This window comes from Elgaria multicarinata, chromosome 8, assembly GCF_023053635.1.
Source record: "Elgaria multicarinata webbii isolate HBS135686 ecotype San Diego chromosome 8, rElgMul1.1.pri, whole genome shotgun sequence".
NCBI classification, from domain to species: domain Eukaryota; kingdom Metazoa; phylum Chordata; class Lepidosauria; order Squamata; family Anguidae; genus Elgaria; species Elgaria multicarinata.
In genome coordinates, this window is record NC_086178.1 from 18,413,726 (window position 1) to 18,426,465 (window position 12,740).

The window sequence follows — 12,740 nt, forward strand, 5'->3', positions numbered from 1 at the left end:
AAAATGTGGATGCACAGGGATGATCCCAGGGCAATCTCCGGGATATCGGCAGGTCTAGACATGCCCTGGGAGAGTGGAGAAACAGCAAGTCAAGAAATGGGGAAAGAAAGAGTGGAGCTAGAGCTTGGAATCGAGGAGGGCAAGCGAGGCAAAGGGGTTCAGAAAGAGCAAGGCTAGAGGCTGGAAAGGGGGAGAAAGGAGGCTGGCTTAGGGCTGTCATGAACGTCCGACTAGGACAGGGAGGCTGACGGATCCCTCTGCATCCCCCCCTCCAAATCCAGTCGGAGGTCCCCAAGTGCTCAGCAGCCGCTTGCAGCCACTTCTGAAATAACCCATTTCCCCCTTCTGCATCAGTAGTGGTCGCCATTAACGCAACGGCGAAATGCGCCATTTCCATTTGCGTCCTCAGCCTTGCATCAGTAAGGCCTCTAAGGCCCCCATTGGCATGGCAGGGGTGGGGGGAATGTGTGATTTCCTGAGCTTCTGGATATTGCTCATTTCCCCCTGTTGTGTTAATGGCAGCCCGCATTAATGCAAAAGGGGGAAATGCAGAGTTTCAGAGGCTCTAGAAATTTATTTATTTATTTATTTATTTATTTATTAGATTTTTATACTTTTTTTGTGTACTTTTCCCATTCGCTCCCCCTTAATATGGAAGGGGTGCTACTTCCAGGTGCTTGCCAGGCCAAGCTGGGCCTCAGAAGAGGCTTGCACAGCCTGGAGTGACTTTGCGGATAGGAGTGGTGATGGGGCAAGACCCCCGAGCCGGGTGCAGAGGAGTTCACACACTCCTAGACTGAGTTAACGTTTTTCAAGTTTTTTTAAAAAATATTTGAAGGGGGCAGGGAGGGGGGGAGTGTCATGGGTGCTGCATTAGGGACCCCTGGCTTAGAGAAGCCATAAAAAGGAACCCCAATATTTCTTTCCCTCACCCCAAGCAGCAATGTCAATGAGGCTTTGATACAACCTTCCCATTAATTTTGTTCCTCCCCGCTTGAAGGTTTATCAATACCAGATTCCAGAATTGATTTCTTATTTCCATTTTTTTATCTCCTAAAGAACACATTCTCATGGATTTGATATCCAGTTGATTATTCAGATAAGTTACAGTCTTGGCCACTTGTAGGAATATTTAGTACTCTCCTGTCCCTGCCCCACACCAAAATATGTATGACATCTGTTCGCAAAAAAGAAAAAAAAATCAAATCAATCCATAATTTTCTTGAAGAAAAGGAAAGTTTTAAAAAATGAAGAGGGCTGCATATTTAAGGCTGCATATTTAAGAGAATGTAATTTTTTTGAGATAAATTGGTCATCATTTGGCTTTTCCAGTAACAACTAAAAGTAATGTTAATATTCTTTACAAAGAAATCAATCTTCTCTTTAACAAAAAAAGCACTGGAACAGCATAGACAGATGGGAAGTTAAGAGGACCCAGGGGAATGGATGAAAGAAGGGTTTTCTGAATTGGCTATCATTTCAGGTATTGCTGAGATGAGGTAACAATATCCAATAGTTTTATCCATCTAGGCAGAAGTAACCAGCAAGTTGGGCCATTAGAAGGAGAGGGCTTGGTGGATTGGTATGCAGGAAATGTGTGTCAGCCTCACATTGTAAAGCATTGGCTTATGTGCTACAGTGTGCATGTGACCAATGGCCATCTGGAGAGAGGGAAAGTAGGGTGACCCTATGGAAAGGAGGACAAGGCTCCTGTATTTTTAACAGTTGCAGAGAAAAGGGAATTCCAGCAGGTTTCATTTGTATACATGCAGCACCCAGTGAAATTCTCTCTGCATTACAACAGTTAAAGCTGCAGGAGCTATATTAAAGTGACCAGATACAAAAGAGGGCCCAGCTCCTGCAGCTTTAACTTTTGTGATGAAGAGGGAATTTCATCAGGTGCTGCATGCACACAAATGACACCTTCTAAAATTCCCTTTCTTACACAACTGTTAAAGATACAGGAGCCCTGTCCTCCTTTCCATGTGGTCACCCTAGCATGAAGACAGCACCAATCATGGAGCTTGTGTGTGTGTGGCAAACACACATGAATTATATCAGTGACTGTGTTTTTAAAGAACCACCAACACTGTTAAAGGGTCAATAAAGTCTTAATTATCCCGGTAGCACAATAGAAGATAGAGATAAAGAAATGTGTACTAAATGTTGCAGATGTTGAACAAAGAAAAGAAAGATTACAAAGAAGACCGTAACTTGACATATTGCATTCCTGCTAGGGATGGACTGGTTCACCTGCGTCTGGCTCCATCAGATGCTTGCCAATCCGCTGCCTGCCCCCACTTGAGGCTGTTGTCCTGTCAGCCCTGATCCAGAGACTCCAATGTTGTGCGCAATGGAAGCTCTGGAAATTCTTCTATCTTGTGGAAATGGTGGCCATTAAGGCCCCATCTGCACAATGTGGGAAATATGAAACTTCCTGACAAATTGTAAATTGCCTGATTCCTAACTTATGAAAATAGCAGCTGTGAAGATACCATTTACACAAGATTAATGGCCGCCATTTATGCAAGGTAGGAGATACGCAATTTCCGGAGCCCCCATTGTACACAACAGGTTCTTTCAATGATCTGAAGGAGATAGCAGTGTTTGTATGGAAAAGACGGTGGAAGGTTTTCAGTAGGGATGAGGGGAATTCATTTGGTTTGCATTTTAATATGACTTTGCTTAATTTTGCATGTTTGAATCAATAAGTGAACCGAAACCCACTTATCCTTCAAAAACCACACTTTTCCAAATTTTATCATGGAGTTCTCCAATTAAAAAAAGAAAGAAAAAGAATATCAAAGCACATATATTTGTGACAATAACACTCTGTATTAGGAAAATGTATGCAAGGAAAGTGCTAAGAAGGAAAGCCTGATGTCTACGTGCTACCTCCAGAATGGGAGCAGGTAAGCCCATGTACACCAATTGGTAGGGAACATGGGTGGGAGGGTGCTGTTTCATTCACAACCTGTTTGTGGGTTTCCCATGGGCAGCTGGTTGGCCTCTGTGTGAACAGAGTAGTGGACTAGATGGACCCTTGGTCTGGTCCAGCAGGGCTCTTCTTATGTTCTTATGTTCCACCAATAGCACTAGTGCTAGCAAGAGAATCCCCTCTTTACTTTATATCTGAACTCTTCTTAAAGGCAGGAGACAAAGGAAGGGTTAGACCTAGCACTAGCAAGATAAATCCCAGGCTTTCCCCAGATCCCTCAAATGAGAGATCAGCAGGACCCGGAATAATGGGCTCAAGTTACAGGAAGCCAGATTCCAGCTGGACATCAGGAAAAACTTCCTGACTGTTAGAGCAGTACGACAATGGAATCAGTTACCTAGGGAGGTTGTGGGCTCTCCCACACTAGAGGCCTTCAAGAGACAGCTGGACAACGATCTGTCAGGGATGCTTTAGGGTGGATTCCTGCATTGAGCAGGGGGTTGGACTCGATGGCCTTGTAGGCCCCTTCCAACTCTGCTATTCTATGATTCTAAAGGAAGGGATTCCCTTGTTCGTGCTAGTGTGGATAATCCCTGGCAGTGCAAATGATTTTTTTTCGGCCATGGTGGGAAAAGCAGGGGGGTAAGGCAGGCCAGCAGAAATGGCTTGGCAGCCAACACTTTTTGCACCCCTGACCAAAACTTTCAAGGCTTTTGAAACTTCTCAAAGAATTCAGCATGTCAAATGCAAATCAAATTTGAATTGTCATACCAACCCCGCATTAAGCATCACAAGAGATCCCGTAACATGATCCTCACCTTTCTAACGTCGGTTGCCAATTGCTGAAGGGAAGGGGATGCTATGGACTGTAGAATTGCTTTGCCCCTTACTGGGTCATGCAGACTCATGTATGCCACAGCATTCCTCTGGAGAACTTTCTTGAGGTCCTAAAACACACAAAAAATGTGATTAATAAGCCAGATCACAATTACGACTTTCATTCTTACTTCAGTCCCTTGAAGGGGAAAAAGTACAAGCAGTATTTTCCACCCACTCCAATTCCCTAAGTAATGCTTAACTCAATTTTCCCAGAATATCATTTTAGGAACTTCAAAGGAAATCTTTAATTTTTTTTTTTATCTTGCGGGGTTATAATTTCTTTTCTCGCACCGTCTGAACAAAATGCAAAATGGGGCCTGGAGGAATTAAGGATGACTACAGTTCTAATACAGAGAAGAAAAACATTACAGATTGTGGATTTTTTTTTTATTTTGGGGGGTAAACCTACTCCTAACAGGGACCACACTTCAAATGTATTCGTAAACAAACGTTCAAAGCACTTAACATTTCAAGCCATGCAACCATACTTTAGATCTGAATTACATCATTTCTCCAGTATTGTCATTGTATTATGTTTTTTTAAAAAAATGCAAAGGGATCCGTACAGGCTTCATCTCAATTATTTCCCATGTGCCTTTCCAGTAATGAGCTGCTTGTTTCATGAAGAGGCTCTTTATACTGAGCAGAAAGGGTGTAACACAATTATGTTTGATGTAGGAATGATTTGAAGTGGAACTAAATAAATTTTGCTTCCAGTCACTTGCAAAGGCCCCATTTGATGCTTTGCCTATAACCCCACCCCCCATGGCTTATTCTAAAATCGTAAGTCCATCGCAAGGAAGAGGCTTTGGTAATTTCTGCATGCCACAGGGGCCATGGCTAGACCAGGCCTATATCCCAGGATTGTCCCAGTATCATCCCTGTGCATCCAAATGACACACAGGGGATCCTGGGAGCAGGCAGGGACGACCCCTCCATTTGCCTGGGATAATCCTTAGGTCTAGCTAAGGCCTTACCCACAATCCTGAGCAAATCACACACTTTCCATTTAACTATCAGCTCAGCTTCAATATGGGTGGCATCCCTCCCAAAACTGTCCAGTGGAATTTTACAGCTAGAGATGGATGGCCCCATCTTAGTCCATGTCAGTGTCACGTATATTCATTCATAAGTCCATTGCACCCACTTTCTGCATCAATACGGAAATAGTTGGGGTTTTTTAACACACACACACACTTCCTCATATTTCTTTTTTTTCCTCATGGGGTATGCATTTTGCATGCATTTCCCCCCTGTAATATACATCCTTAAACGCATTTGGGTACCCTTTTTTGGAGTCAATAATGGTGCTGCAAATTTTGGAAGAATGCGAAAACCGAAGGTTAAGTGCATTCTAGTTTGTGTCTTAGTACAGGAAGTGCAAAATTGGTCTGTTTGCTTAACAATATGGACTGCATTAGCTCTTCAAGCATCCTTTTAAATCCTTCAGATTTAAAAAGTTGTTGTTGTGATATAAAGCTCTGAGTCAAAACAAGCTTACAATCTAGATGCAACAAAAAAGGAAACAAACAGATGGTGTGTAAAGCAAACAGAAACAGTCACCAATTATTGAAGACACAGGGCCTTTCCTTCTTATAATTACTTTCTAGAATGATGAAGACAGTCCAGAAGAGCCAAATGGCATTTGGTCTCTCAGCCAAGGTTACGGAGTGGGCCCTGCTACACCATCTCTTCCGGTGCTGCAGAGAATGTTGTTACCACTGCTATTGTCAAAACCAAACAAAACCCTTCTTTTCTCAGGGTGCAATTTCAACTTTCCCCTTTGAAATCCTGCCTAGTTTTCATCTGAGTCCTGGGAACTAGAAAGAAGAGTGCAAAAGCTTCCAAAGGTTGCCTTTTAAGACTCCAAAGAACTGTGTAGGCTATGAGCTAACCCAGAGGAAACAGCTTAAGGGAGCACAGGAGATAAGCAGTCTCTGAGCTTGTCCAACTAACTTCAGGGAAGTTCTCAGACTTAACTGACTGAAAGCTTTGGCAAAGTTTTATTATAAACCTGCTCTGTACAGTTAGGGATGTACAGATTGTGTAAATTCCATTACTTCTGTGTTTTGCAGTTTGTGAGATGCATTTTGTTCCATCTATAGAATTGTGTTGTGTTCTTCAGGTTCCGGATTTGTGCAATTGTGAATTTGCATGAATTTACATATCTGCAAATGTGCAAATCCACCCCACCCCACCCCCAGGATGTACAAGATCCCCTAAAATATGCATCTTCATGCTTTAGCCTATGGGGTAGATGTACATTTTTTTGCTGTTTTTGTTATTTCTTTGCATATTTTTAATGACAAAATTTGCACAAAATTTCTAAAGGTTAGGAAAATGGTCTGCAAGTCCATGGACTCTGCTTAACGGGGGGATAGCTGGTCCACTGCAGAATCCATGGTTTGGATTCCTAAAGATCCAAACTCATTTGGTTCCGTTGTGGATTTTTCTGAAACCCTGCCGGCAACCTATATCACTTGTAACAGCCCACCCTGCCACCATACCCATCTCTGCCTACAATCATATAGGTGAGTGGGGATTTACAAAGAATTAATAAAGGTCCTTTGCCTTCTCAATCTGGTTGGGCAGTTTCCCCAAGCTTTTCAAGACAAAATCTTGAAGCTCAGGAGTTTCCCTGAGACATGTTCTGTGAGCTAGCTCAGACTTTGGGCCGTTTCCTTGAGTGTTGAAAACAACAACAAAACACATACAACCATTAGGGAGTGGTTGCATCTTCTATCCGATCACCGATTCTGTTTCAGGATTTAGTCACTCACAATGCCAAGATACACTTGATTTTCATATTATTTCCAATGAGTTTATCCCTCACTGGACAGGCAAACACTGGCTTGAAAACTGAAATTCATGAACATTTAGCTCAACTCAAAATGTTATGGAAGGTGCACAAGACCATTTGAAATGTCGGCAAACAAATAAAAAGCCTTTGTACAGTTGCCATACAATTTCACCTGGGGTGGCATTAAAGATGAATGCAGAGGTATGTATGAAGCTATCTTATGCTGAGACAATCGATTGGCACATCAAGATCAGAACTTTCTACAACCAAAGTGGACAATTTGTGGCTGTCTAGATGTTTTGGTCTACAAGTTCCACCATCCATCTTCATTGGTTATGCTGCTAGGGCTGCTGGGAGAAGTAAGCCAAAGCACCTAGAGGGTCACAACTTGTTCAGCCCTGGTCTATTGCAGCTCTTTATAATCTCATGCAGAGGCCATTCAGGTATCTGTGCTATCTGAGATCCTTTAACTGAGGGGTGAAGAAACTCAGGATTGAGGATAGGGATATCACAGGAGTCTGAGAAGGTCCTGGAATTAGACGTAGTCCCCCCACCAACCCCCTGCTTGGTCTCCTGGACCTCTCTTGCCAAGCCACTTACCAGACCCCTGGCCAAGCCACCACTTTGCATAAGAACATAGGAAGTGTCATGCTGGATCAGACCAAGGGTCCATCTAGTCCAGCATTCTGTTCACACAGTGGCCAAACAGCTGTCGACCAGGGACCAACAAAGCAGGACATGGTGCAACAACACCCTCCCACCCAAGTTCCCCAGCAATTGGTGCACACAGGCTTACTGCCTTGAATACTGGAGATCAGGGCTAGTAGCCATTGATAGCCTCCTCCTCCAGGAATTCATCTGACCCCCGTTGAAAGCCTTCCAAATTGATGGCCATCACTGCATCTTGTGGTACTGAATTCCATAATTTAACTATGTGCTCTGTGAAGAAGTACTTTCTTTTATTTGTCCTGAATCTCCCACGAATCAGCTTCATGGGATGACCCCAGGTTCTTTTCCATGAAGGGGCCAGCTACGCAACATTGCAGGCAGAAATGGCCCATTTATGACTGTAATTTTGCCTAGGTGACACTTCACAGACACCATTTACAGAGTATTAAATTTACAGAAAAGTCCATGCTGACATTTTGCAGAGAAATGGTGGCTTGCTGATGGGGATGCGTGGCCGGTCACTGGGTGCCCACAGACCAGGTGGCAGATCATGCCATTGGACAGGTGGGGGATCGGCTAGCAGGGAGTGAGGCAGGCATAGTTATGTTCTCCTATCCCTACTTGAGGGCCAAATTTGTGCCACCTGAGGTGCCATTCCAGGCCTCTGGGATTCGCAATATGACCACACACCCTTTCCCCTGACAATTGATCATTTGGTGGCTCCCTGGCTTTTCAAAGAATCCTAGAATAGTAGAGTTGGAAGGGGCCTACAAGGCCATCGAGTCCAACCCCCTGTACAATGCAGGAATCCACCCTAAAGCAACCCTGACAGGTGGTTGTCCAGCTGCCTCTGGAATGCCTCTAGTGTGGGAGAGCCAACAAACTCCCTAGGTAACTGATTCCATTGTCATACTGCTCTAACAGTCAGGAAGTTTTTCCTGATGTCCAGCTAGAATTTGGTTTCCTTTAACTTGAGGCTATTATTCTGTGTCCTGCACTCTGGGAGGATCAAGAAGAGATCCTGACAACCTTTTATGTATTTAAAGAGTGCTATCATATCTCCCCTCAATCTTCTCTTCTCAAGGTTAAACATGCCCAGTTCTTTCAGTCTTTCCTCATAGGGTTTCGTTTCCAGAACCCTGATCATCCTCGTTGTCCTCCTCTGAACCCCCTCTAGCTTGTCTGCATCCTTTTTGTGCATCTCCACAGGCTAAGTTAATGGTAGCACGAGCTTTAAGCTTCAATAGGCTAGTATTTGTTTGAGTATTTTTCATAGTTTGGTCCCACCTCTTTTGCGTTTGTCCCTTCACTGAGATGCACCCCCCTCCAAGAACTTTGACAAAATGGAATTTGTCCTTTAGATTCAACACCCCTGCTTTAACTGAAGTTGGGGTATTTGAGGGATCTGGTTTTTATGAATTCTGACGCAAACTGAGCTAACCCACAGTTCCTGGCCTAATGTGCAGATCAGAATATAATTATCTTTTCGATTTCACACTTCACACTGAATTTTGCAGTGTTGTACTCTACCCAACAATGTACCAAAATATATTTTGAAATGTGTATTTTAGGATAAATGTGTTTGGTAATGTGCATGCGTAGATAAAAATACATTTCTAAATCCATATAACAAGAGAAAATGTGTTCAAAAGAGGTATTCAAATATGCGCTCATATACAAACGTTTGTATGGATTTTTCTTTAAATCACACATTAATGCAGATCTATAAATGAACATATGAGATATTGACATGAACTGGAAACTCTTTGATCTGTCCATCTATGAACTGGAGATGCCAGGAATTGAACCTAGAATGTTCGGTGTGCAAAGTATGGCCTATCCCTGCTGAGGAATAAAGGAAGAGGTGTCATTATATTGTAACATTATTGTACTTCTATGTACAATATTTCTATGTACTTCTATTTCAGAATGCATTGGACCAATAAAACCTTCATTTTTGTGAACTGTTGAGACTCTGGCCTTAGTTGGACCTACCTGTTAGCACGCGATGGAGCAGGGAAGATATTGTGATGAGATTATCACAAGATCCCTCCTCTGTTTACATGCGAGGCACAATGACCTCAGAAGGAGAGGTGTCGCACCCGCCATTTTTTTTATTAAAGGGCCAGCAGCGCATGAACACTTGTGCGCAAAAGATAAGTAATTTTTAAATTTAAATTATTTTCCCCACTCCCCCCACCATACCCTCGATGGGCGCAGCGCTCCCCAGGAGTGCTGCACCCCATGCACAGCGCCTGGCTCCTCGCAAGGAATCATGAGGAGCCGGGTCAACCCATGCCGGGTCAACCCACACGTTCCGAGACAGCAGAAAAACTGGGGCTAAAGGGGAGGGTGAGATCCCGGAGCAAGGGAGGGATCATCCCTTGCTGATCCCGGGATCCCCTGTGCATCATGAGGATGCTCAGGGACAATCCCGGAGATCACCCCAGGATTTTGCCCCATCTAGCTATGGCCTCTGTTTCCCCCCCTTTCCCCTTCCTTCTTATTGGTGCCTCACCTTTTCCTGTTCCTGCTAAGTCAAAACATCCCAGGTATTCAGAGAGAAGGCAAAAGAGTTATGGTAAGACAAGCAAAATCCTTCAGTAGAGCTCTGCATATGTCTTTGACAACAAATTCTGCATAAATCAAACCAATCTGGAGACTCCTGTTTGGGCAAAGCATCTTTGATAAGACCAAGAGCATTTCTTCAAAAGGGGATTCACCCATTTCTAGGCTTAGAAACTCTATGATAGTCTTGTTATTATGTAAATAAAAGGAATATTCCATGCTGAACAACTGTAACTATACACTACTGACTATCATACATTGAACGAGCATGTGAAGGGGTTATAGAGTTGTGATACAAAGTCCCATTGAATATTGACACACATGCTGGCCACATACTTGACTGGTCACAAACATTTGGTGGCTATATGAAGGAGTCCCATGGTAATACTGACATAGGGTCAGGACTGGCCCAAGCACCAAGGACAGCCTTAACACTGAAGAGTCTGGGTTTGATTCTGAATCAGAGAGGAATGATTTAGAACTCTTCAACTACTTGAAAGGCTGTCACACAGAGGAGGGCCAGGATCACTTCTCAATCATCCCAGAGTGCAGGACACGGACAAATGGGCTCAAGTTACAGGAAGCCAGATTCCAGCTGGGCATCAGGAAAAGCTTCCTGACTGTAAGAGCAGTACAACAATGGAACCAATAACCTAGGGAGGTCGCGGGCTCTCCCACACTAGAGGCCTTCAAGATGCAGCTGGACAGCCATCTGCTTTAACATAGATTCCTGCATTAAGCAGGAGGTTGGAATTGCTAGCCTTATAGGCCCCTTCCAACTTTACTAGTCTATGATTTTATGATATTAGAATCCAGTATTGTAGTTGAAAACTCAAGGCTTGGGAACCTGGCACAGGCTGACTCTGTAACTGATTATGGGATGTCCCGGAAATCTGGGATAGGATGGAGTCCAGCAAACATCCACATACTAGTCCATGGTATGAATGTGCCATGTTGGGGAAGCTCAGGGTGTACTTTTGCCATGCAAGCCACCATTTTTCAAAAAAATGCAGATAAGCTTTTTATGTAAATTTCAATTTTGCACAAAATGTTGCCTGTAAATAGCACCATTTACAGAGCATTGCAGGTGCAAGTGCTCTAATTAGCCTAGCTCTGACACGTACACATATCGAATTTGCCTCTTACAAGTGGCAATCCTGAGCCAAATACGATCTCCCTTCATGTGAAAGAGTTCTTCACGTATACACCTGTATGCTTCACATGGCTGTCAAATGAGGTGCTTTGGAGAAATGTTATTTTGATATGTGAGGGATCAAACCCTTGTGTTCTGGTCAAAATCCGAAACATATTTACATCTAATGCAGTGGGATTTACTTTTGAGTAAACATGCACATGAATATGATGTAAATTTCCTTTTCTGTGGACTTATCCTTACGGAAGCCAATTGTTGCCCAAGGAGGACATGTTGTGCATATGTACATTTAATGATGCCACATCTATGCATGCTACAAAAATAAAAGTTACATCTGGGAACATTCATTCACCTTGACATGCTATTTGGTTTAAAGTAGCTGGGAATTATACATTGGGCACCTTAAATTGAAACAGAGTAATTCAAAGCAATTGAACTGATTTTATAACAGAACCATACAAATAAATCCCCATTACAATTTCACCTCTTGCATTCTTTGGGAGATACAGGCGAGACATACAATAGCCAGGTGAAAAACATATACCTCTGTTTCGATCCATAATATCCCAGTGTTCTGATTCAGTGAGCTGATGTGTATTTAACTTCAGTCTTAACATTCCTCATCCATCTTTTCCCTCTGGCATGCTTTGTTGTCTGATCTGACAGACAGCCCATGTTCCAATTAACCACCCACCCAGATTGTCCTTACTGCTTATTTATCTTGTCCCCTGTATGTTGCTGATTGACTGAGAAAGGTAGGGACTTCTACCAGATTGACAGATTGTCTCATTAACATTTCTTCTGCCCTCAGTGGATTCCAACATACATCTAGAAAATTATTTTCATCTGTTGGACTCACAGTTCAATTGACTCTGCTTAGCTTTTGTTTGAAACTGGAAAAAAAAATTAATTGTCTACAAACTGGGTGGGGGAGGATGACTCTGAAAAGCACTTGTGATTAATTACCTACACTGATGCAGCCTAATAGCTCTTAGTGCTCCGTTCTCTTGTACATGTTTTTAGGTGTCTCCTTCACCTTGTTTACCTTGTTGCTGCCTTATCAGCCACCACTGAATAAATATGATGTGTCTGTAAAATTGCCTGCATGGCCATCATTTTACTCAAAGTAAACATTTTCTTTTCTTTTCTGTAGGGTTGCATAAGCAACCTGCTGTTTAAACCTCCTTCCCCAAGCAAAGTGGCTGAATCATTCCACATTTTCCAATCCAATGCTCTCAAGGGCCCAACACCAATTTTCCCCTTTCTTGGCCAAAAATCTATAAACTTACCTTAGAAGACCTTGCTCCCAGGAGAAATGACAAATCAAGCATCCTTTTCCCACTGGGGATTGTGAGACTAGTGCAACAGCCCACGATAGTTGCATCACGGGCTCTCCCCTCCTCCGTTGCACTTTTTAAGGTAGGTCTAGCAAAGGCCTCAGTCCGCAGCGAGTTGGGCCAGTTTGCTGATTATCTGGGCATTTGGCAGATGACAGGTGTGTGTGTGTTTTTCCTGCAGGTTCCGCAATTTGCACATATTTCCAAGCAATCAGTGCAAATTCAGTCGTAACGTGTACAAATTGCTCAGCACGGTGCACAAATTTCTCTGAAATGTGCACAAATGTCCACCTCTTCACTTCATCACTGATTACTCACTTGCCACTCCCCTCTTGGGAGAGCACAAGGCAAGTGAGCCCTGATGCTGGCCCTAGCGGCAATCCCAGATTCCTTCGC

General features: G+C 43.3%; 1 protein-coding gene across 1 annotated transcript in view; it reads right to left on the minus strand.

Moving 5' to 3' along the window:
* Window positions 1-12,740, minus strand: part of NAALADL2 (N-acetylated alpha-linked acidic dipeptidase like 2) — a 762,753-nt gene that overhangs the window by 210,798 nt on the left and 539,215 nt on the right. Inside the window, exon 9 of the mRNA XM_063131966.1 lies at window positions 3,766-3,885. Within this exon, the coding sequence (XP_062988036.1) occupies window positions 3,766-3,885 (120 nt within the window). The remainder of the gene's footprint in view (window positions 1-3,765; window positions 3,886-12,740) is intronic.